Here is a 25,401-nt window from a genome sequence, read left to right on the forward strand (position 1 = left end):
GCTCCTTGGAAGCAAGAATGGCCAGACTTCGTCTCACCTATTTTGGTCATGTTGTAAGAAGGGACCATTCCCTGGAGAAGAATGTCATGCTTGGTAGGGTGGAGGGTCAACGAAAGAGGGGGAGGCCTTCAAGGAGATGGATTGATACGGTGGCTGCAATGATGGGCTCAGGTATAGCTGGGATTGTGGGGCTGGCGCGGGATCGAGCAGTGTTTCGTTCTGCTGTGCATGGGGTCGCTATGAGTCAGAAATGACTCAACGGCACTTAACAACAACAACAACAACAAATCTCTACCGAAGTAGACTGTCCCATCTTTCTTCCGAGGAGAAACAGAGAGCTCCTTTTTTTCTTCTTTTTTTATTTTTTTGGTTTCTACAGGACCGAAAGGGCTGGACTTTTCTCTGCAGTGCTGCCTGTTTGAAACTGGATGCCTCTAATTGCACAAATAAACACAGCAGAAAGAAAAGAATCCAATTTTTCATTCTATTTGCTTTCACCAAGTGGGAAAAAAAGGTTGTCTTTCTTTCTAGCTGTGTCATTACCACAGTCCATTTATACCTTCAATCTAGTCAACTCCCCTTTATTTAAAAAATGTAGCATCTGCCCCTCATCAGTCCATCAGGACACAGCTCACTTGAGGAGCAGGGCTGGCTCTCTTACCTGCATGCAAAGTATTTCATTTGAGCTATTTCAAACCTGGGGAAGTGCCAACATTCAGACCAGTGGAAACTGCCATCAGTGGGGATTTTTAGTTAAGGCACCACTAAAAAAATACATATTAACTCATTTGCAAAGTGCACTTTAAAACATATTATATTTTAAAAGCTCATTTCATGCAAATTGCATAAAACAGAATAGTTAAGCCATTCTCTCTCTTTCAGCACTCTTCTAATGATTAAAGATGACAGTTCTAAAAGATGAAAAGGTTCTTTTCCTTCATACACAAATAATATATATGTCTGGGAGAGCTAAATAAAAGCCTCACCCAGAGCCAACTGTTCAACTGTGCCATCTCTGCTGCCAGCCCTTATGCTTCTCTTTGCTTGGGTTTAGGGGAACTGTGGCCAAGAGTCTTACTCCTTCATGGTAGTAGTGGTTTCTTTCCATTTGGTAGACAGAGACCATAAACCCTACTCCCAATATCAATGGCCATCAAGTCAACTCCGAGCCATGGCACCCTGTTCTGGTTACCTAGTGCCGCTCTGACAGGAATATACCACAAACGGGATGGCTTTAACAAACAGGAGTTTATTCTTACAATTTTTGGAGGCTAGAAGTCCAAGTTCCAAGTGCCAGGCTCTAGGGGCTGGGTGAAATCCCCTCGACCTTAGGCTTCAGCTCTGCCTCTTGCTCCTGGCCCACTGAAGCTAGAGGTGTCTCTTCACTGAGGCAGCTACTGGCTGCTGAGGTTAACAAGACCAAGGTCAACAAATAAAATGGTACAGTCCCAATGTTACCAAACAACACGGCAGGCCACTGATTCAAATTCATTGCAAGTGCCAAGATCAGCAGAGCATGGCAGGCTGCTGAACAACAACTCAGCTACGTGCAGGGTTCAAGCATGCCATAAGCTAGAGACCATTGCCAAGCTGCTCCTTATATATGGGAAGCAGACCACATCCATAAAGCAGCTACTCAGCTTCTCCAATAGATTTCACCATAGGAAATAATTACATCGAGCTGCCCAGCCACTCAACCGGCCTAGCCAAGTTGACACACAAACTTAACCACCTCACACCCCCACATGTATCAGAGTTGAACTGTGCTTTATAAGGTTTCCAGTAGCCAGTTTTTTAGAAGTAGATCACCAGGGCTTTATTCCAAGTCACCTCTGGGTGGACTCCAAGATTTGGGTTAGCAGCTGAGCACATTAACTCTTTATACCACTCTAGGACTCCCTACTCCCAACAAATCATTTCCTAGTCAGACCCTCCTTGTCGCCTTCCACAGCCATCCAGACCAAGGCCAGAGGTATACTGTTTTCTCTGCCAAAACAGCAGTGGCATCTGCAGTTGGTGCTGTTGCCACAGAACTGGTATCTGGTCTGGTGCTTGCAGAGCCGCATGTCCACCAGGCCACACGTCCACCAGACCACAATCCCTCTTCTCTCTAGCTCCTGTGAGGTTCACCAAGTCGGCATGTCACGACTCATGTCTTTATTTCCCCCATTCCAATCTGCATTCTATAGTCTCTCTTTGCCTCAGTTTCCCCATCTGTAAACAAATCATTTCCTAGTCAGATGTGATAATAACATCAGAATCATTCTTTCATACGGTTGTTGCAAGGATTAAGTGGGTTAGAACATGTAGAACCAGGCTCAAAGGAAGTACTCAGTTAATATCATTCATTGCCATTTTTATTATTCCAGGTGCCCTCTAGAGCCAGAATCCATCCCGAATCCTGGACTGTCTGGGGCATTGACTGCCTGCTTAGCTGTTGCCAGCACCAGCCACTCAGGGACTGGGTCTACTTTGTACCTATAGTAACTGCCTGAGTTTTTCTTCCCAGTAGATGGACTACTGCCACTGCCCAGAATCCCCTGCTGTTATGCCCATGTACCAGACTAGCCACTCAGGGTATCAGTTCTCACCTAAACTAACACTAGAATTACCACACATTTCGGGATAATACTAACATTAATAGCAATAGCTAACTCATTATAGTGTTCATATATATTTACATTATTGTTATTAGTCGCCACCAAGTCAATTCTGACTCGTGGCAACCCCATGTGTGTCAGAGTAGAACTGTGCTCCACAGGGTTTTCAATGGTTGAGTTTTCAGAAGTAGATTGTCAGGCCTTTCTTCCAAGGTGCCTCTGGGTAGATTGAACCTCCAATATATTAATACTTTGCACCCCTCAGGGACCTCTATTTTTATATAGTGTTTATACAAAGCCAAAACACGTTAACTATTTTAAATAATTTATTCTTCACAACAATTCTGTGAGAGAAGTACTATTATTCTTACTATTTCACAAATAAGGAAACAGATACAAATAAGTAACTCACCAGAGGCTCTCAAGCTGAAGCAGAACAGGGATTTAAACCCAGGAACTTGGGCTACAGTCTATATATCCCCTTAACCACCATCCCATGGTCCCTATTAGAGCATGGGCTCCCCTCCTGAGGGTAGGAGTACAGCCTGCAGCCAGGAAATTACCACACTCAGGCTCACCTACCTCCTTCTCCTCCCCTCCTCCCCACCCTCAGAGATTCTCCCCACTCCACAATTCAGCCTGTTCAAAGTAAGATGTAGTGGCTCCAAGCTCCACACTAAGCAAGTAAACCGTTTGTCCTGACTTTCCCTAGATCTCTGTCTCACCCCTGACTCAGTATCTGAGTTCCACAGGACCAAGGAAAGAAAGACAGGGCCTTTTTGTTGTTGTTGTTGTTGTTGTTATTGTTATTGTTATGTGCCGTCCAGTCAGACCTGACTCATAGCAACCCCTCTTTGGGTTTACGAGGTGGTATCACTACGGAAGTAGATTGCCCAACCTTCTTTCCGAGGAGTGGCTGGTGGGTTTGAACCACCAGCCTTCTGGTTAGCAGTCAAGTGCCTTAGGTACTACATTACCAGAGCTCCTTTGTTGCTGAAACTCTAGATGCCATTAGAGGTCCTTCTACTTACTCTTCCTTTTAAGGTGCTGGGACTTCTTAACAGTCAAATGTTTACCTGCTTATGATTGATGGGTACAAATTTTACATACTTTACATTATACACCACACCTCTTCTGGATCTTGTGTATATAAAGAATTCTTGTGTATATGGATACTTCTCTCACCTTGTGTATATAAATTTACTGTTACAAAATTGTGTGGAAGACACCTTTTCTAGGTATGTGCCTAACAGTGTCCTTTTATCAGCTGTGGTTTGCTGATTCCCAGCTGGAAGATGCAGTTCCCACTCCGATGGGTTCCTACAATAAGGTTATGCTGCCCCCTGGTGGTACAGCCTCATTCTCCTGCTTTGTGTTGCTCTTATCCATTTAACCTGACAATCTGGTGGAACCATGAATTTCAAAATTACCAATCCTTGTATAGGAAGCCCTGGTGGCACAGTGGTTAAGTGTTTGACTGCTAACCGTAAGATCAGTGATTCAACCCCACTAGACTCTCCTCAGGAAAAAGATAAAAGATGTGGCAGTCTGCTTGTATAAAAATTTCTTAGCTTTGGGAACTCTGTGGGGCAATTCTACTCTGCCCTACAGGGTCACTACCAGTTGGAATTAACTCAACAGCAATGGCTTTAATCCTTGTATATGAAAGCATTTCATTCATTCACTGAAGACTAATACAAAGAAAATCTTGCTCTTCCAGTTCACTCTCTCTCTCCACCTCCCAGCCTTTTCCTCTTGGCCTCTCTGAAGGACTCCTCCTTCCACTTACTAGATCAGCTTCTTCAGTTAACTCCTCCCCATTTACTCCCTATTTCTTGTAGGAGGTAGGGGCCCCAGTAGGTACCTTCAGCAACTGTGTAACGTAGATATAGGAACCTACAATGGGCCTGTTAACACCCCAGCTCTACTTTAAAAGACACTATTTGAAAGGAGATGGCAAGAAGTGAAAAAAAAAAAAAAAATGCATAAGAGCAAAATGCAAACACCCTAAGGAAAAGCTCCTTAGGGATAAAAAACAGCTAGAAAAATAATGTGTTTCCTCCTACTGAATTTACTCTATGTTCCCTCTGAGAATTATGATCAGGACTTGGAAGAGGGTGTGTGTGTGTGTGTGTGTGTGTGTGTGTGGACACGCATGCTTAATTTAAAAGTTACTGGTTGGAAAATTCAGGAGAATTCAAAATTCACAATGATAAGGAAATTGCAATAGAGAAAACTTGGAGGGACTGAACCCACTCTACACTGTGCCTGAGACTAGATGCTGCTAAGTCCTTTCCCTTTTCCCACCACCTCCCTGGCCACATTCCTTCCTGAGGAACTTAGCGCACGATTAAGGCTTTGGCTGCTAACTGAAAGGTTGGAAGTGCAAGTCCATCCAGAGTCACCTCAGAAGAAAAGTGTAGTGATCTACTTTTGAACAATCAACCACTGACAACCCTATGGAGCACAGTTCTACTCTGTCACACATAGGGTCACCATGGGTCAAAATCCACTCAACAGCAACTGGTTACTGGTTCTCAAACTCAGAATCCCCTGGTGGGCTTGGTAAAATACATTGCTGGGCTCTACCTCCAGAGTTTCTAACGCAGTAGGTCTAGAGCATGGACTTTAGAAAATCACATCTAACAAGTTTCCAGGTGATGCTGATGCTGTTGGTCTAGGGACCACACTGTAACAACCACTGAGTTAGAAGATGAGCTGCTATCAATGCACTACCTCCATCTTTTATACAGTAATTTTAAAGACAATTTTCTAACACAGATTTCATTTTTCTTCTTTTTTGTCTTTATGACAAAAGAATGAACCTATGTAACCCAAACTGAAGTATGAGAAAACAGATGCTAAACATAGCTCTTCCTAGAATATTAATTTTACTTAAGAATTCATAGAGGGGCAAAGAAAAGAAACTAATTTAACTAGCAAATTTAGAGCATTACATTTTTGTTATAATGATGAAATATATTTCTAAATAGACTACATAATTTAGTAAAGGAGCTCTAGTGGCATAATGCCTAAGGCATTTGACTGCTAACCAGAAGGTTGGCGGTTCAAACCCACCAGCCACTCCATGGAAGGCAGACTGGGCAATCTACTTCCATAAAGATTTACTGCCTTGGAAACTCAATGGGTAAGTGAATATAGGAGATTTCTAAGAACTCTCCTGTTTGCCAGGGGGCACCTTCCATACTATTCTATGCACCTCCGCATGATTGTTGCTGCTGCCTTCCCTGCACATTGTGCCTAGCCCCAAAGCCCAGGGTGGTGGGGAGTGGGGGAAGATAAATGTTATTATTCTCCCCTCTGTCAGGATGTTTCCTTTTATTAAGAGGCTTGGGGTAGAAATGTCCCTTAAGAAACATTGTTTTAGCTATTATTAATTAGTAACACCTTAGGTTAAGGATCACTGCTGGCACAGTCAAACTTGCAGCTGCTAAACAAAAGCTTGGAGATTGGAACCCACTGCAAGAGAAAGGAGCCCACTGGCAATCTGCTTCTGGAAAGACCACAGCCTAAGAAAGTCTACGGAGCAGTTTTACTCTGTCACATGGCGTCACTATGAGTCAGAATCAGCTTGGCAGCACACAACAACAGGTGCCTGTTAAGGAGCCCTGGTGGCATGCCAGTTAAGCACTCAGCTACAAACGGGAAGGTTGGCAGTTTGAACCCAGCCAGCCACTCCACAAGACAAAGACCTGGTGATCAGCTTCCATAAAGATGACAGCTTAGAAAAGCTTACGGGGCAGTCAGTTCTACTCTGTCCCATAGGGTTTTGGGGAGTGATCAACTCCACAGCAGCTACCACCACCTTAGGTGAATTCACTTAACAAACATGTTCTGTGAAGCTAGCTCTGTGCTGAAAAAAGTTCCAAAATGGGAGGAAAAGTGAGGAGAGAAAAGCAAAGGCAGTTTGAGTGGAACCTCAGACAAGGATGCTGTCCAAAGAAGACAGGTGAAAGGGGAGAACCAGGCACCCAGTCCCCATAGGCACTACTGTCCTTGAGCATTTTATTCCTGTTCCCTTGCTTCCTTCAGCACTGCTCTGTTAATCTCATCTAGGTCACTCTGAACAATACTTCCTAGGCTATGGCAGAGCTATTTTATAATGGCTTATGAAAACAGAATGGAACATACAATTTGCTACCAACAGCTTAGACAGTTTCTGTTGTTTCAAATAATGTGATCAGAATCAATTTTTCCCTTTTCCTAGGATTTCACTGCAGTGCAGACCCTACTCCTAAGTTCCTTGCTGTGCTCCTCATTATTAACCCTCGTTTCCACAATACACTGAGAATTGGAGTGAGAGCTCTTAGAGCTAAAACATACAGTAGAAGGGGTTAACCTTTATTGGGAGCCTTTATTCCCCTTAAATATTTCATTTATTATGTTAAAAATCAAGATAATTAACAAGTTTGCTTGTTTTTTTTTTTTTTTTTTTTCACTTATGGGTATTGGTAGTCTTATTTTCAAAGTGGGGCACACCTGAAAGACAACACTGAAGATCACCTAGAGGACCAGAGCAGAAAGGAGAGAGGATTATTTTACAGAATCCCAGGCCATTCCCCAGTGGGCTGTACCTGTTTGATGAACTCCGGAAAGCTGAGGATGGGCCCGTTGTGGAAGACTGGGTAGTAGAAGACATAGGCCAACATCCAGGGGAAGGAGTAGGAAACACGCTCAGTGGGCAGCTGCTGCCAGCATGACTCCAGGCTGAAGCTGGTATAGTAGAGGCAGCGGACGGTCAGTGTGAACTGCAATAAGTAGTACTCGTTTTCTGTCTGGTACCACTTTCTCTGCAACGTCAAAAGGAAAGAACAGCCCTTGAGTGGAAAGAAGGGATATCATCCAATCAATAAAACAAATACTGGCTACCATGTCCACCTTTATCAGAGAAGCCCAGAAGATCCTGAGAAGGAGGTCTCTTTCACGGAAAGAGCAGCTATACTATCAAGGGAGCCCAGTTGAACTCAAATTCTTAAACAGTTCAGACATTTTGGACGAGTTGAGACTGGAAGACTCCCTGAGACTTTTGTTCTGAGATTTGAATCTTAACCCAAAATGATCCATTGAGGTCACCTGTTATCTAAATAACAGACTGGTTCATAAAGTAAAGCATATCATCCATGAGTAACGAGCTCCTTTAAAAAAATCATCAACAGAAGATCAAAGGCTCAAAAATTACTCTAAAGCAAGTATGAGAAAGTTAAGGGGCAGGGAAGCTAGAGTGCTGGAAATAGAACAACCAGAATGGAATGAATGAATGAGAATGGTGACCCAAACCACAAACTCACTGCTGTCAAGTTGATTCTGACTCGCAGCAATCCTACAGGACAAAGTAGAACTGCCTCATAGGGTTTCCAAGACTGCAATCTTTACAAAAGCAGACTGCCACATCTCTCTCCTGCAGAGTGGCTGGTGACTTTGAACCATAGACCTTTCAGTTAGCAGCTGAGTGCTGAACTACTGTGCCACCAGGGTTCCTTGAAAATGAGGACTCGTATTGGAAAATATAACCAATATCACTTAATAATTTGTATAGAAATTTTCAAATGGGAAGCTAATTCGCTATGTAAACTTTTAGCTTAAACACAATAAAATGGTATTTTAATAAATAAATAAATAAATAAAGGGAGCTGAGAGCCAATGAACATCAGGTAAATGTCATTAGTTATCAAAACAAGTAGTTAGCATAATGACCATTAGGAAAAGTATCTCTCTCACATCAACCATCAACTTAGCATTAGGCCTAATACAGATACAATGCTGGCTTTCCAGGATATACAACTTTCAGATATGTCCAATGGATAACATGAAGATAAGCCACACTCAGCTGATACTCAGTTCCTTCAACAATTTTGAAGACAAAGAGATGCTTATAAATGTCAGAACATATCTTTTATATTTGCTTTTCTTTTTAATTTTTTTTATGTATTGTGCTATTGTTGCAAATATGCACAGCAAAATATACATCAATTCAACAGTTTTTACATGTACTATTTAGAGATATTGATTACATTTTCAAGTTATGCAACCATTCCCACCCTCTTTTTGCTGAGATGTTCCTCCCCCATTAACATAAATTCACTGCCCCCTAAGGTTCCTATCTAATCTTCATAGTTGTTGTCAATTGGATTCCATAGAGATGGTTCTTAAAAGAGCATAATGCTCACAGCAGACATTTTTTTACTAGTTAAGTTAAACTACTGCTTGGGTTTTTCAAAGAAGACTTCAGGGATATGTTTGGTTTAAGGTTTAAGGATTATTTCAAGGCAACAGTTTCAGGGGTTCATCCAGCCTCCATGGCTCCAGAAAGTCTGCAGTTCATGAGAATTTGCTCTTTTGTTATTAAGTTGGCTCCATATTTGTTGTTGTGGACACTGTGAACACTGGAGAGATCTTACTTAAGTTGTTAGGTACCATCGAGTCCCCTCCAACTCATAGCAACGCAGAACAAAACATTGCCCAGTCCTACGCCAGCCCCACAATCCTTGCTATACCTGAGCCCATTGTTGTAGCCACTGTGTCAATACATTTTGTTGAGGGTCTTCTGCTTTTTCACTGACTCTCCACTTTACCAAGCATGATGTCCTTCTCCAGAGAATGGCCCCTTCTTAAAACATGACCAAAGTAGGTGAGATAAGGTCTGGCTGCTCCACATTTAATTGAGCACTATTAGCCAAACAATCTTTAGAGACACATATTCAAAAGAAATAGTCTCTATCCTCACTGTGTGTAGATTTTTGTAAAGGAGACATATATGTAAAATGTAATAAGCATGTATAAAATTACACATGCAGAAAAAAAGACTAGAAATGTGATACAATGCTAATATTAGGGAAAGTATAAGTAGGCATCATTTCATAACCTTTGTTTTTTGCTGTTTTTCATATTTTCTATGTGTTGCTTTTATAATGAGAAAAACATATTATGGAAATATACACAAGTTATGGAGTCCTTTTGAGGACTAAAGGTCGCCATGGTCTTTTCAATCTCCTCATATGCATGTGAAAGCTGGACAATGAATAAGGAAGACTGAAAAAGAATTGATGCCTTTGAATTATGGTGTTGGCAAAGAATACTGAAAATACCACAGACTGCCAGAAGAATGAACAAAACTGTCTTCAAAGAAGTACAATCAGAATGCTCTTCAAAGAAGTACAATGAAAGAAGACTTTGTTTCATGTATTTTGGACATGTTATGAGGAGAGACCAGTCCCTGGAGAAGGACATTATGCTTGGTAAACAGAGGGTTAGCAATAAAGAAGATTTTCAATGAGATGGATTGACACTGTGGCTGCAACAATGGGCTGAAGCACAGCAACAACTTTGGGGATGGCACAGGACAGGAGTGTTTCGTTCTATTTTACTTGGGGACACTATGCGTTGGAAAAACTTCATGCCACCTGACAACAACAAGGAGTCTCTGGGTAGTGTAAGCAGTTAACATGCTTGGCAGCTAACCAAGAGACTGAAGAAACAAGTACACCCAGCAACACTTCAGAAGAAAGCCCTGGTGATCTGCTTTCAAAAACTCAGCCACTGAAAACCCTATGGTGCACAGTTCTACTCTGATACACACAGGGTCAACCATGAGTTGAAATTGACTTGACAGCAACTGGTTAACTGGTTACATAAGCTATAGAACTAAGATAGAGAAGCAATTGTTATTTGGTTGCTAAGGGTCTCTTAAGGCTTTACAAAGAAAAACTAACCAGTGAGCAGGGTTTCAAATCCATGTCCAGGATTTCACTACTTCCAAGGGTTCAGAAGATAAACTACAAAGAGGATGTTCAGATCAAGACAATTGCATGTATAAAAGCATGGGAACCCAAAGCAACAAACCTCCAATCTGCATAACAAACAGAATATTTATTCACCACAAACATCCATAACTGATGCTAACTGTCTTCCAACAGGTGATAAATATATGTTTTCTACTGTTTCCAGGTCCCAAAAAAGTTAGGAATAAATTTTTTTTTTTTTTTTTAAATAACAAATCCATTTTTAAGCACACTGGAGAGGTCTTACTTAAATGATTGCCTAGTTAATAGTTCTGGAGAGCCAAGTATCTTTTGTTAAGATAGATCTGCTATCTAATCTACTCTCATAAATCTAGATTTTCATATATGTGATTAAAGTATTAGTGACAGTCCATTGGTAAGGGTGCATAAAAATTAAGATAGCATAACAGGAAAAAAAAAACTTAAATTTTTGTGTCTGCAAACAGCCGTCTAAGATACAAATATTAATCTCTACTTGTCTGGAGCAAAAGAGAAAGAAGGAAATCCAAGAATCAGAGAAGTAACTTGAGTACAGGACTAACTGACTCCATGAACCACTGCCTCCTCTACCTTGAGACCAGAAGAACTAGGTGGTGCCCAGCTCACACTATTGAACATTCTGATCAGAATCACAATAGACGGACGTGATAAAAAGGAAGAAAAATGCGGAAAGAACTTCAAAATCTCAAAGAATCCATACTCATTGGACCCAATGGGACTGGAGGAATCCCCAAGACTATTGTCTTGAGACACACTTTAAACTTTGAAGCAAAACTATCCCCTGAAGTCACCTTTTAACTAAATAACACGTTAGCTCAAAAAATAAGAATGTCACCCTCAAGTATTTTTTCAAAAATTACCTGTATGAGCAATGAGACTAAGTTAGTGGAAATGGAACAACCAGAACAGAAATAATGAGAACATTGACACGATGTGATGAATGTAACCCATGTCACTGAACATCATAAGTAGAAATTGTTGAATGGTATACTGTGTATACGTTCACCAAAAGTAAAATGATATAAAGTACCTGACACAAAATGGGCTTTCCCTGCAGTAGCTTTTATTACTGTAACTTCAAATAAACACTTCACTTATACCCTTAATACTTGAATTTTCAAAATGTTACAATTTTTACAAAATTGCTTAAAATATATTATCTTGTTAGATCCTCAGAATAATCCCATGAAGAAGGCAGTTATTGCCCATTTCCAGAAAATGAAATCCAGATCCAGGGTCCCTCCACTCTGGGACAGTGAATAGAAGAGACTAGGAACCAGATTATCTATTGGCTCCTGGTCCAGGTTCTTGCCCATGATTGTGCTAATTCAGGATATGCCAATTCTAAGTCCCAGCAAATTAATGAATGAATGAATAAACAAAAATAAAGATATCTAGGAGTTTCAATTCTACTTTGACAATAGTAAAAATATCAAAACCTTCCCATGATTTTCTGTGCGAGGAATATTTCCAAGGTGAGGGTAAGAAATAAAATAGGGCCTCATCTATAAAGAAAACAAATCTGTTAGCATCTTATACCATTCAGAGAGCTGCTGACCCTTATGACCTGGGAAACAGGAATAGCAGCATCTAAGTGACCAGCATCATACAGAGCAGGTGGGACACTGCACATACCCCTCCCATCTCCTATCCCCTTAGTCTCCAGTATGTACACTGCCTCCATCATCAGGTATCCTCAGAGTATTTGCTTGCATGCAGTCCTGTACCCAGTCCCATGAGAAAACATAAAAGACCTAAGGAATACTACTCCTACCCTCAAATTTATATTCTACTCTGTAAGACCAGATGCATGGGTTACTTAAGCAAGCAAGCAGCAGAGATCTACGTTATATTACAGATACATAGTGAGAAATCTGCAGATAGCACAGAGCCCGGCACCAAAGAAGCCCAGTAAAAACCAGTTTCTACCAAGTCAGTTCCAACTCATGATGATGTCACATGTGTCAGTGCGGTACTGTGCTCTACAAGATTTTCAGCGGCTGATTTTTTTGGAGGTAGATAGGCGTTTCTTATTGGTAAGGGTGCATAAAAATTAAGATAGCATAACAGAAAAAAAAAACTTCAATTTTTGTGATTGCAAACAGCTGTCTAAGATACAAATATTGATCTCCACTTGTCTGGAGCAAAAGAGAAAGAAGGAAATTCAAGAACTAGAGAAGTAACTGGACTACAGGACTAACTGTCTCCATGAACCACTGCCTCCTCTACCTTGAGACCAGAAGAACTAGGTGGTACCCAGCTCCCACTATTGAACATTCTGGTCAGGGTCACAATAGACAGATGTGATAAAAAAGGAAGAAAAATGTGGAAAGAACTTCATAATCTCAAAGAATCCAGACTCATTGTACTTAAATCTCCAATCTTTTGTTTAGCAGCTGAGCATGTTATCCATTTGCACCACCAGAAAGAGAAGAAAGGAAAGACACACAGACAGTCTGAGTAGTCCTACCAAGTCCTAAGCTTACATACTGGGTTACTAATCAAGTTACCAAAGACAGCCAGACAGTCTGGAGCTGTCCAGGGATGCTGCTCAACTTCCCAGGAGGTGATCAGAGAACATGTCACAAGAACAACAAAGCTCAGTGCACAAGGGATTCACGGATCAGTGCAATCAGCTCAGCATTGGACCAAAGCCCTAACCTTAGAGCAGCATCTCATTGTCTTCCAATATTTCCTGGGCCAAAGCTGCTGTCCACTTACAAAATAAAAATTTAAAAATTTTCTGTTCTTGTGGCTAAGAAAAAATAAAACCAAGTATATAAACCCCTGTAAAAGAAAATTCTGTCAATGCAAACAAAAGCTCTACCAAAGTGGGATTTTGATCCTATGTCCTCCTCCATAAGCACAAAAAAAATTAATACACAATTGTATTTGTCAAGATTACTTTGGGCTTACAAGAATGAAAGCTTAATCTGTATTTTTGGGGCAAAACATGTTGTTTTAACTTTCTAAATTCAAAGAGCTTCCAGGGAGTGGGTACATGAGTAAATATTCAATAAATCTGTCTCATCATCTAAGAAGAAGAATCCTTTCTATTGTTGGCATCAGATGAGATAAGGAACATGAGAGTTTCCAATAAATTTAGAGCGTTCTATAGATAACGTTATTAAATGCCAGGGGGGCTATTACTTTCTTTTCCCTTTGCCCTGACTCTCTGTCTTGTGAAATCTGACATCCATCCCTACCAAAATGGGAAAAAGTACTAGGTCAGCCCCAAAGAACTAGGATATAGTCATGTATTTAAAAAAAAAAAAAGACTGCAGAATCAAGGCCAGAGTTCACATGTATTAATCTTATTTGGCCACTAGGGGGAGCCCCATCAAGGTTCCTCAACAGATACTTGTCTGAAAACAAAGCCATCTCTTGGCATCAGGGAACTGCCCTCTTCTTCTCAAGGGTAAGACAAAGAAACTTACCTTAACTTCCTCCACTCCTTGCAGCCTCAGGGTGGAAAGCAGGAGAAGAGAACAGAGCCATGACAAGAGCAGCGACCGGAACTGGGCCACACAGAAGGATATCATGGTATGGAGAAAAACCATAGCCACACCTGGGGCCCCCAGCACACACCAGCAGGCCCACATTCCATAGACCATGAGAATCCAGGGTCTGTGCTGCAGGCAGGGAGGGGCATGGACAGAGGCACAGACGGAGAAAGGGAGGGAAGAAAAGAGAGACATGAGCTCACACATAGTACTATTAAATGATCCACATGTACAAGAATAATATTTAAATCCACTGCCGTTGAGTCAATTCCGACTCATACCAACCCTGTAGGGCAGAGTAGAACTGCTCCATAGGGATTCCAAGCCTATAAGTCTTCATGGAAGCAGATTGCCTCATCTTTCTCCCATGGAGCAGCTGGTGGGTTCGAACCACCAATCGGTTGGTTAGCAGCTAAATGCTTCAACCACTGTGTAGCCAGAGCTCCTGAATAATATTTGTTGCCATCGTTAGGTGCCCACAAGTCAACTCTTACTCATAGCAACTATGTACAACAGAACGAAAAACTGCCCTGTCCTCAGCCATCCTCACATTCCTTGCTTTGCTTGAGCCCACTGTTGCAGCCATTGCAGAATATGTTGTTGTTGTTGTTAAGTGCTGTTGAGTTGGACCTGACTGATAGCAACAACAACATATTCTTCTCCAGGGACTGGTCCCTTCTGACCACAACAATGTTTAGCGACAAATATCTTCACTCTCCTGGAAATTTGGTGAAACACAGACAAAAAGGATTCAAAGGGACTTTTCACATTAATTCCAGAGCAAATTCTGGTTGACCCCTTTGTTGTTGTTGTTATGTGCTGTCGAGTCAAACCCGACTCATAGCGACCCCTCCTTGGGTTTCCGAGGCAGTATCACTACGGAAGTAGGATTGCCCAACCTTCCTTCCGAGGAGTGGCTGGTTGACCCCTAGATCTCCAGAATTTCTTCAGGTCTGCCCAGAAGCAAGTAGCCACTCTCTTATCTTTAGCCAAAGCCACTCAGACCACTGGATCCCACAACAGTAAAATATTTAGCTGATGTTTCAAACAGCCATTATGGAAGCCAGAAGACAGTGGAATGACACCTTTAAATTTGTCAAGGAGAATATTTGCCAACCTGGAACACTGCACCAAATATATACTATCCTTCAAATATGAAGGTGAAAGAAAATATTGGTATATATTTCTACAGAGTCTTCTTGAGAAAACTAGGCCATCCAAGTCAGAAAATGCCTTCTAAGTCTAATTCTGAGATTTTAAATTAAATACTTAGTTACATTTTATTAGCTTAATATATAGAATTTTATCTTACCTGCTTTATGTGATATTGAGGAATTTTGCACAGGCAATCTGATTTATATGTTTATAAACATCATAGGAGAATTGGAGAATTCTTTTCCTTTTAGTAGCAAGTTTTATAGTCATTGACATTGAATACTAGATAAATTAATGTCTTTGTTTATAGCATAATCTTGGTCATATACAGCTGATAGGTCTTTATTTTAAAAAATCACAATAATCTTTTAACATTGTTTGAGAGGCAATATATTGTAGTTGTTTACTTACTCAAACTTTAAAGCCCGATTGCCTAATTTCAAATTCTGGTGCTCCGTTAACTAATTGTGTGATCTTATGTTAAGTTGTTTAATTTCTCTGTGCTTCAGTTTTTTCATATACAGACGACAATATTGACTTCATGAGGCTGTTGTGAAGATTTAATAAGCTAATGTATGTAAAATGCCTTGTACAGAGTCTACACACATAGTAAGGGCTGTATAAATATTAGTTGTTATTCCAACAGGGAAACAGGATGTGCCTTATGGGTGTGCCCTGAAAGATGTAGTTTCTACAAATACACTGAGGTAAAAATACTGATACTATGGTATCAGTATGGTATGGTATTTAAGACATTTGTAAGATACTGCCTGAATTTAGGTATTCCTGTGAGCAGAAAAGACTTCTTTCAGGAAAAGAGACATGGAGTATAAATCGTTAAGTTCCATCCTTTGACATTAACTCTTCCACCAAAATATTGTCCAAGTACTATGCTTGCCCAAAGCTACACTCCACCCCAAGAGGCAACATTTTAAATGCCAGACTAGGTCAGCCATTTTTAACTGCCAAGAGAATCAGTAAAATCTGGAGTTCATTTTTACTATTTTTCCATCCTACTACCCACAGAAAACAGCCACATAAATTTCCTTCAAACTTTCCCCCAACCACTCACCTCTGGGCAAAGTCCAATTAGAAGGAACAAGGTTGCCAAAAATTATTTTCAGAGGTAGTTTTAACAAGTGAAAAAAGAACATTCTTTTTCAATCTGACCTACAAGGTTTACCACTTAAAATTATTTCTGCACATGCATGGCTACACATATACATATATACAGCTACACTTTTATTAAGTGTTATTTGATCCATTTAAGGGAAAAAAAAAAAAAAACCTGTTTGCTGGGATTCATTTGAGAATTTACCACAGACTAAAGTGACTTCAACTTGGAAAAAGCTGAAAGAACCTTTAGGAAATACTTAATCGTGCTGTGCAAACCCCATTTGCTTGAGAGATTCTATGATGAATTTAACTGTTCTCTCAAAAGCTACTTTGAAGCAGACAAATTTGTCCCATATTCTCAACCTCCAGTGTCTTCCTCCTGCCAAACACCACCAGTGCAGGGAGACAACTCGTAATGCTGTTCTCTCTGAGACATCACGGGAAATATTCTCATATTAACCTCATGTTCTCTACTAACCCACTTACTCTCCTCTATAGGTACAAACAATTCTACTTACTATATACATTAATGGAGAGCAAGTGAGGAAAAAGAAAGGATATGGGTGAGGCAATAAGAATCACATATACAAACCTATTGTATAAATTAAATTCTCATTAAAATATTAATTTTCATGCATCATCTCTAAAAATACAATTGAAATCTCATCCCAGAAAACATGAATAAAATCTGGATATAGCATGATTAACAAACCACCCATGCTCTGTTCTCTGACTAGCATCAGAGAAGGGCAGTTCCTACTATAGATACAGTTTTAAGGCCACAACTCTTTCAGGCACAATCCCTCCCACACCCATGCCTAGAACTGGAGGAAGTCATACCCAGAAGAGTCTAGGAGAAGAAGAGTGACATTGCTTCACAGTCCATGGGGCATCATGAAGGGTCTGCTTCCTTGCAAAGCAGTAGGGCTTCTTCCAAGTCTTTCGAACACCGACTTTATATGTAAAGTTCTAAAGTTCTATCCCACCTAACTCTACTCCAAATGTGCTTATATATTTATTGACATTTTGTCTACCTCTTAAGTAAAATAATTACCAGATGTGAAGCCTCTGGCAATCAGTAGGCCAGAAATTTTTTAACATTTCAAAAATAACAAATAAAATTCATTCGACTGCATTCCAAATCAACACTTCTGATCCATCACTAGAAGGACATTAAGATTTTTTCCAAGCTCTCAGGGTGATCTGGGCATATACATAATGTTTTGGTCACACACATACTCAGTGTCAAGCCCAAGTTTTAAAATTCCACCTAAATGTCAAAATAGTCCAATTCATCTAAACTGAGAGATTCAAAGATTGATATAGATTGGTCCTTTGAAAAGAAATACTAAAGACTCATGCAGATTACAAATAAAGTATGAAAATAAAACATGACCTTTATTTACTGTTGTAATAATTCTAATAAAGTACTACTTTTACACAAGGCTCTATTTTTATTTAAATTTTTATTGAGATAATTATATATTCACATGAAGTTATAAGAAATTAGACAGAAATCCTTCGTACATGTTTCCCATCTCCCCCAATGATAACACTTTGCAAATCTATAGTATAATTTCACAACGAGGATATTAGCACTGATACAATCACAGATATTATTGATTTCTCAAGTTTTACTTGTACTTATTTGTGTGTGTGAGTGTGTGTTTAGTTCTATAAATTTTTTCCCCATGTGTAGATGGAGTATCTACCACCATAGTCAAGATACTATACAATTCCATCACCACAAGGATCCCCCTTGTTGGCCTTTTGTGACTACATTCCTCTCCTGCTCCCACACCCCACACTCCTAACCCCTAGAAATCCATTTCTAAAATTGTGTCATGTCAAAATCCTATAATATGTAATCTTTGGAAATCGGCTTTTTCACTCAGCATAGTTTCTTAGAAAGTCATCCAAGTTGCTGCATATATCAGTAGTTTGTACCTTTTTACTGCTGAGTAGTAATCCATGGTACATATGTACCATGGTTTGTTTAACCATTTACCTGTTGAAGGATATTAAAGCTGTTTCCTGTTTGGGGCTAATAAGGATAAAACTTTTATGAACATTCATGCACAGATTTTTATACAAAAGTAAATATTCACATCTCTGGGATAAAAGTTCAAGAGTACAATTGCTGAGCTATATGATAACTGCATGTCCAGTTTTTCTAGAAAGTGCTAAACAGTTTTCCAGATTGGCTATGGCATTTTACATTCCCACCAGCAATGTATGTGTGATTCAGTTTATCGACCTACTCACCAGAATTTGGTGTGTTCGTTTTGTTTTGTTTTGTTTTAAGTCACTTTGATAGGGATATAGTGATATCTCATTATGATTTTTAATTTAAATGTACAATGTTCCTTTAAAGGTATCAAAGCATGAGTGGCCTGAAGCTTAAGAATAAGATGGGTTGAGAGAACTTCACTGAAGTGTGTGATGCCATCCCCATCAAAATACTCAGATTCCCTTCAACTGTCTTTATTCTAGGTACTTCAGTTTCTGTTAGAAGGTGAAAGGGAAGATGAAAAATTTTTTAAAGTTACCAAACTACAAGGCTCTTGACTCTATTTTTGTGGAACTTGAGGTAAAGCCAGACTAGCGAGTCTAGTAGTGTAGTGCCTAAGGCACATGACTGCTAACCAGAAGGCTGGTGGTTCAAACTCACTGGCCACTCCTCAGAAGGAAGATGGGGCAATCTACTTCCGTAGTGATACTGCCTTAGAAACCCAAGGAAGGGTTGCTACGAGTCAGGTCTGACTCGACGGCACATAACAACAAGAAGAACACTCAGGGCCTTTCTGATGGGACACAGTGCCGACTGTCTAATCAGGCTGAATTAAGTGACCTTCTCCTCTGTTCCCTATGTTTACTACATCAAAACAATTCGCAAAATGGAGTATAATTGCCCCTCCACTTGATCATCTCCCTTCGAAGGCTAAAATCCTGTCTTGTTCACATTACAATAAGATAAGCCCAGAACCTACCATATATTAAATCCAACCTGATATATAAAGTCCCTAAGTCACACAAACTGTTATACTCAACCACCAGCTTAAAGGTTAACAGTTTGAACCCACACAGCAGCTTTGTGAAACAAAAATACTGGTGATCTGCTTCCAACCAAGAAAATTCTTTGGAACTATTCTACTCTGTAACAAATGAGGTTGCCATGAGTCAAAATAAACTCAGTGGCAACTAACAACAACAACCTGTATACAGCAAGCAAATAATGGATGAATGTTATGAATGAGTGTTTGGAATAGTCAGATGGATGGATGGATTGATGGATGGATAGAAGGTATGCTTCCTCAATACTTGAGATTAACTCTGGTAGTTATGACTTAAAAGTAATGATAAGTTAGCATCAAAATATGGAGCTAAAAGGCCCAATAATGTGAAAACCTACTGTTTTCCTAAGTTTCTATTTGTCCCATTTAACCCCTTGCAAGCAAGGGCTTCTCAGGCAATGTGGCTGGAACAAAAGGAACTCATTTGACATCTCAATGCCCATTCCGTATCTTACACTCAGAGAAGTTTCTTGCAACTAGTCTTTTTTTTTTTTTTCTTTTTAAAAATTGTTTTATTGTGATTTGGGTGAAACTTCGCGGAGCAAATTCATTTTCCATATAGCAGTTCATACACACTTTGTCTCGTGCCATTGACCGCAATTTCCCACAATGCAACAGCTCTCTTCCTACTTCCTCCCCATAGTTACCTCTTCCCTGTGTCCTTCCTTCCCATGCACTCCTGCCCTGCCAGCTGTCTCCCTGTGCATACACAGCCCTTCCATTCTCCCATGATTGTTGTCTCCAAGGAATGTATCTACCTAATGTGAATGTTCAGCTCATATGACTGTCTTTTGTTTGTCTGGAAGCCACAGGAGTGGGTTCAATCCCAGACCTGAAGGGCAGCTAGGAGTCATGGTCTCAAGGATTCCACCAGGCTCTATCAGACCAGCAAACCTGGTCCCTATTTTTTTTTAATATAATTTTGAGTTTTGTTCCACATTGTTCGCCCAGTCTATCCAGGATCTCCTGTACTGACCCCCCTCCGATTGGTGAAAGTGGTAGCTGGGCACCATCTAGTTCTTCTGGTCTCATAGGCATATAGGCTGAGGATCACATGATTTACCACTCCCTTGAACTATTTGTTTCCATGAGTCTTTGGTATTCTTCATTCTTCTTTGCTCTGGACAAGGAGAGACCAATGATTGCATCTAGATGGCTGCTTGCAAGCTTTTTAAGATCCTAGTTGCTACTCACCAAAGTAGGATGTGGAACAATGTTTTTGTGTAATATGTTATGCCAATTGAGCTTTATGTCCCCTGTGACCATGCTCCCAAGCTCACAGGTCCAACTACTCACTCCATCTGAGTAGCTGGCTATGGCCAAGATGTGACTACAACCTTGTACCTTGTCAGCTCTACTATACACCTGGTAATTTTTTTTTTTTTAATTGTGATTTGGGTGAAGATTTACAGAGCAAATTCACTTTCCATACAGCAGTTCACATACACTTTGTCTCATGACATTGACCACAGTTTACCACAATGCAACAGTTCCCCTCCCACAGCCTCCCCACAGTTACCTCTTCCCAGTGTCCATCCCTCCACGGACTCCTGCCCCCTAAGCTGTGTCCCTGTGCATAAGCAGCCCTTCTTTCTCCCATGATTGTTCTCTCCAAGGAGTGTATCTACTTGAGGTAAATGTTCAACTCATATGCCTGTCTTTTGTTTGGCTGGAAACCACAGGTGTGGGTTCAATTCCAGACCTGAAGGGCAGCTAGGGGCCATAGTCTCGGTGTATCTTCCACTCAGAGGAGTTTCTTGCAACTTGTCTTGTATTGAGTGAAATCTCAAATATTTAACAACTGTTATAGCAAAGGTATCAATCTGAGAAAGTGGACATCTGCAATAGAACCTACTCCTTGTCACTCCAGTGAAGTCTCCTAGAAGACTCTCCAGCTGAACTAGAATATTTATTTCCTCTATGGACTTCCCTCCTTTGTTTTGCAAACCTATATTCTTCAAACCTCCTTCACAGGTGATCAAGAGCAGCTTCAGCAAGAACTGCCTGGCAACATTTCCAGATAAGCAGAAAGGAAGGGAACTTGTAAAAACCAGACCAACCTTAACAAGAGATGCTAAAGGGAGTCCTCTGAACAGCGAACCAACAACAGCAAACAACAACCAACCATTAACACACATGATAAAATAACCCAGAAACCAACCCAGTCATGAAAGTATCCAAAGTAAAATGAACTTACAAGATTGTAAACAGGAAACCAGAAACATCAATTGGCAAATGAGGACAACTGCAAACTAAGAAGAGGGAAATAACTGTGTATTTACAGAACTTCTAAGTGGTAATGAAGTCAAGACAATTGCAAGATAGAACAGACTGTTCTAAACTTAAACACTTAATTGTACTCATTTAATTAAACACTTAATTGTACTCATGAGGAACCTATACATAGACCAGGAGGCTGTCGTTCAAACAGAACAAGGCAACACTGCATGGTTTAAAATCAAGAAGGGAGTGTGTCAGGGTTGTACCCTTTCACCATATTTATTCAATCTGTATGCTGAGAAAATAATCCAAGGAGCTGGATTATATAAAGAAGAACATGGCATCAGGAATGGAAGAACAATCATTAATGACCTGCGATACACTGATAACACAACATTGCGCACTAAAAGTGAGGACGACTTGAAGCACTTACTCATGAAGACTGAAGAATAGAGTCTGCAGTATGGGTTACATCTCAATACAAAGAAAACAAAAATCCTCACAAATGGACCTATAAAGCAGTATCACGACAAATGGAGAAAAGATTGAAGTTGTCAAAAACTTCACATTGCTTGGTTTTATAATCAATGCAATGGAAGCAGCAGTCAGGACATCAGACGATACATATAGCCCTGGGCAAATTGACTAAAAAGGACCTCTTTCAAGTGCTGAAGAGCAAAGATGTCTCCTTGAGGACTAAGGTGTGCCTGACACAAGCTATGATATTTTCAATCACCTGATATGCATGGAGAGCTGAACAATGAATAAGGAAGACTGATGAATTAATGCCTTTGAGTTGTGGTGTTGGCAAAGAATGCTGAAAGTACCATGGACTGCTAAAAGAACTAACAGGTCTGTCCTGGAGGAAGTGCAGCCAGAATGTTCCTTGGAAGCAAGAATGGGCAGACTTCATCTCACCTACTTTGGTCATGTTGTCAGAAGGTACTATTTCCTGGAGAAGGATGTCATGCTTGCTAAGGTGGAAGGTCAATAAAAGAGGGGAAGGCCCTCAAAGAGATGGATTGACACGGTGGCAGCAGCGATGGGCTCAAGTATAGCAAAGATCATGGAGCCGGTTCAGGACCAGGAAGTGTTTCATTCTCCTGTCATAGGGTTAGTATGAGTCGGAGATGACTTAATGGCACCTAACAACAACAACATTCTAAGTTGGAGAAGAAAATTATAAAACACAGGGTAAACTCAAAGAAAAATAATAAACCTTTGCCTCAAAATTAAAATGAGGGGAAGCACAAACATTGAGTCAATAATAAAACAATAGCAACAAAGAAAATGATAACATGATTATTAAACAAAAGGAACTCAGTATAGAAAATTATATGGAATAAAGAAATCAGAAACACCATGAAAAAACATATAACAAAATGACAGCAACAAATTCATACTTGTCGATCATTACGCTGAATGTAAATGGATTAAATGCACCACTCAAGAGATGGGGAGTTGCACACTGTATAAGAAAACATAACCCATCAGTATGCTGTCTACAAAAGACACAGTTTGGAGACAAAGACAAAAACAGACTAAAAATCAAAGGTTAGGAAAAAACATATCAAGCAAATGACAATCAAGAAAGAGCAGGAGTAGTAATACTAATTTCTGATAAAATTGACTTTAAGACAAAAACAACCATAAGAGACAAGGAAAGACATTATATAATGATTAAAGGATCAATTGATCGAGAAGGCACAACCATAATAAATATCTATGCACCTAATGAAAAAGCCCCAAAATACATAAATCAGACTTTAACAAAACTGAAAAGACAAACAGATGACTCCACAGTATTAGTGTTATGGTGTTATGTACCGTCGAGTTGGACCAGGCTCTTTGGGTTTCTGATGCAGTATCACTATGGAAGTAGATTGCCCAACCTTCCTTCCGAGGAGTGGCTGGTGGGTTTGAACCGCCAGCCTTCTGGTTAGTAGTCAAGTGCCTTAGGCATTACACTACCAGAGCTCCTGACAGTATTAGTAGGAGACTTTAATACTCCACTTTTGATGAAAGATAGAACAACTAGAAAGAAACTCAATAAAGATGTAGAAGAACTAAATAATACAATCCACCAACTTGACCTTATAGACATCTACAGAGCACTTCACCGAACAACAGCACAATATACATTCTTTTCCAGTGAACATGGGACATTCTGTAGGAGAGATCATATGTTGGACCACAAAGCAAGCCTTAATAAATTTAAAAACACTGAAATACTGCAAAGCATCTTCTCAGATCACAATGCCATAAAATTAGAAATCAACAATAGGAAGATCAATGGAAAAAAGAGCAAACACATGGAAACTGAATGACACACTCCTTAAAAAAAATGGGTAATAAAAGAGATAAAAACTGAAATGAAAAAATTCCTTGAATCAAATGACAATGAAAATACAACATACCAAAATTTTGGGGACAAAGCAAAAGCAGTGATCAGAGGCCAACTTATAGCAATTAATGCACACATCAAAAAAGAAGAGCCAAAATCAAAACTTTGACCAACATCTCCAACAATTATTTTAAAAAGCAGCAAAAAGAGCCTGTAGTCACCAGAAGAAAAGAAATAATAAAGATTCAAGCAGTAATAAATGAAACAGGAAATAGAAATATAATAGAAACAAGATTAGACGTTGGTTTTGTGAAAAGATTAATAAAATTGGCAAACTTAACAAAGGAAAAGAGGGAGAGAATACAAATAACACAAATAAGAAATGAATTGGGCAATGTCACAACAGAATCAACTGAAATAAAAAGGATAATATCAGGATACTATATTTCAAAAAATTTGAAAATCTAGAAGAAATAGACAGATTTTTACAAATACACTACTTACATAAACAAACACATGCTGAGGGAGAAAATTTGAACACATCCATAACAAAAGGAGAAATTAAAATAAAATTATTAAATAAAAAAGCTGCCAACAAGAATAAGTCCTGGCCCAGACATTTTCACTAGAGAATTCTACCAAACTTTCAGAGAAGAACTTTGAAACCAATCCTACTCAAGCTATTCCAGAACACAGAAAAGGATGGAATCTTCCAAATTCATTTATGAAGCAAGCATAACCTTGGTACCAAAACCAGGCAAAGACATCCCTCAAAAGGAAAACTACAGACCAACATCCCTCATGAATATAGATGCAAAAAATATTCAACAAAATCCTAGCCAATAGACTCTAACAACATATCCAAAAAAAAAAAAAAAAAAACAGATACATTATGACCAAGTAGGTTCATACCAGGTATGCAAGGATGGTTCAACATTACAGAAACAATCAACATCATCCATCACATAAGTAAAATAGAAAAAAAGAACCACGTGATCATATCAATCGATGCAGATAAGGCATTTGATAAAATGCAACACTCATTCCTTATAAAAACTCTCAGAAAAATAGGGATAGAAAGAAGGGACATTCCTCAACATAATAAAGGGCATCTATGCACAACCAACAGCCAACATTATTCTCAATGGAGAGAGACTGAATTCATTCCCCTTGCAAACAGCAACCAGACAAGGATGCCCTCTATCATCACTTCTATTCAAATTTGTATTGGAAATCCTAACCAAGGCAATAAGGCAAGAAAGGGAAAGCAAAGGCATCCAAATTGGCAAGGAAGAAGTCAGACTATCCCTGTTTGCTGATGTTATGATCCTATATATAGAAAACCCAAGACAGTCAGCAAGAAAATGAGTAGAACTAATTGAGAGATTTAGCATAGTGGTGGAATAAAAGATCAACACCAAAAAAACTGTTGGATTCCCTACACTACCAAAGAGATTGCTGAAAAGAAAATAAGGATATCAGTAGCATTTACAATTTGTTATGTTGTTGTTATGTGCCGTCGAGTCGGCCCCGACTCATAGTGACCCCTCTTTGGGTTTCCGAGGCAGTATCACTACGGAAGTAGGATTG

At 39.7% G+C, this 25,401-nt stretch overlaps 1 protein-coding gene across 1 annotated transcript in view; it reads right to left on the minus strand.

Moving 5' to 3' along the window:
• Positions 1-25,401, minus strand: part of HHAT (hedgehog acyltransferase) — a 721,086-nt gene that overhangs the window by 560,315 nt on the left and 135,370 nt on the right. Inside the window, exons 4-5 of the mRNA XM_007953746.1 lie at positions 13,837-14,031; positions 7,196-7,411 (exon numbers count right to left, since the gene is read on the minus strand). Of these exons, the coding sequence (XP_007951937.1) occupies positions 7,196-7,411; positions 13,837-14,031 (411 nt within the window). The remainder of the gene's footprint in view (positions 1-7,195; positions 7,412-13,836; positions 14,032-25,401) is intronic.

Source organism: Orycteropus afer, unplaced genomic scaffold (assembly GCF_000298275.1).
Source record: "Orycteropus afer afer isolate SDZICR_OR568_19922 unplaced genomic scaffold, OryAfe1.0 scaffold00013, whole genome shotgun sequence".
Taxonomy (NCBI): domain Eukaryota; kingdom Metazoa; phylum Chordata; class Mammalia; order Tubulidentata; family Orycteropodidae; genus Orycteropus; species Orycteropus afer.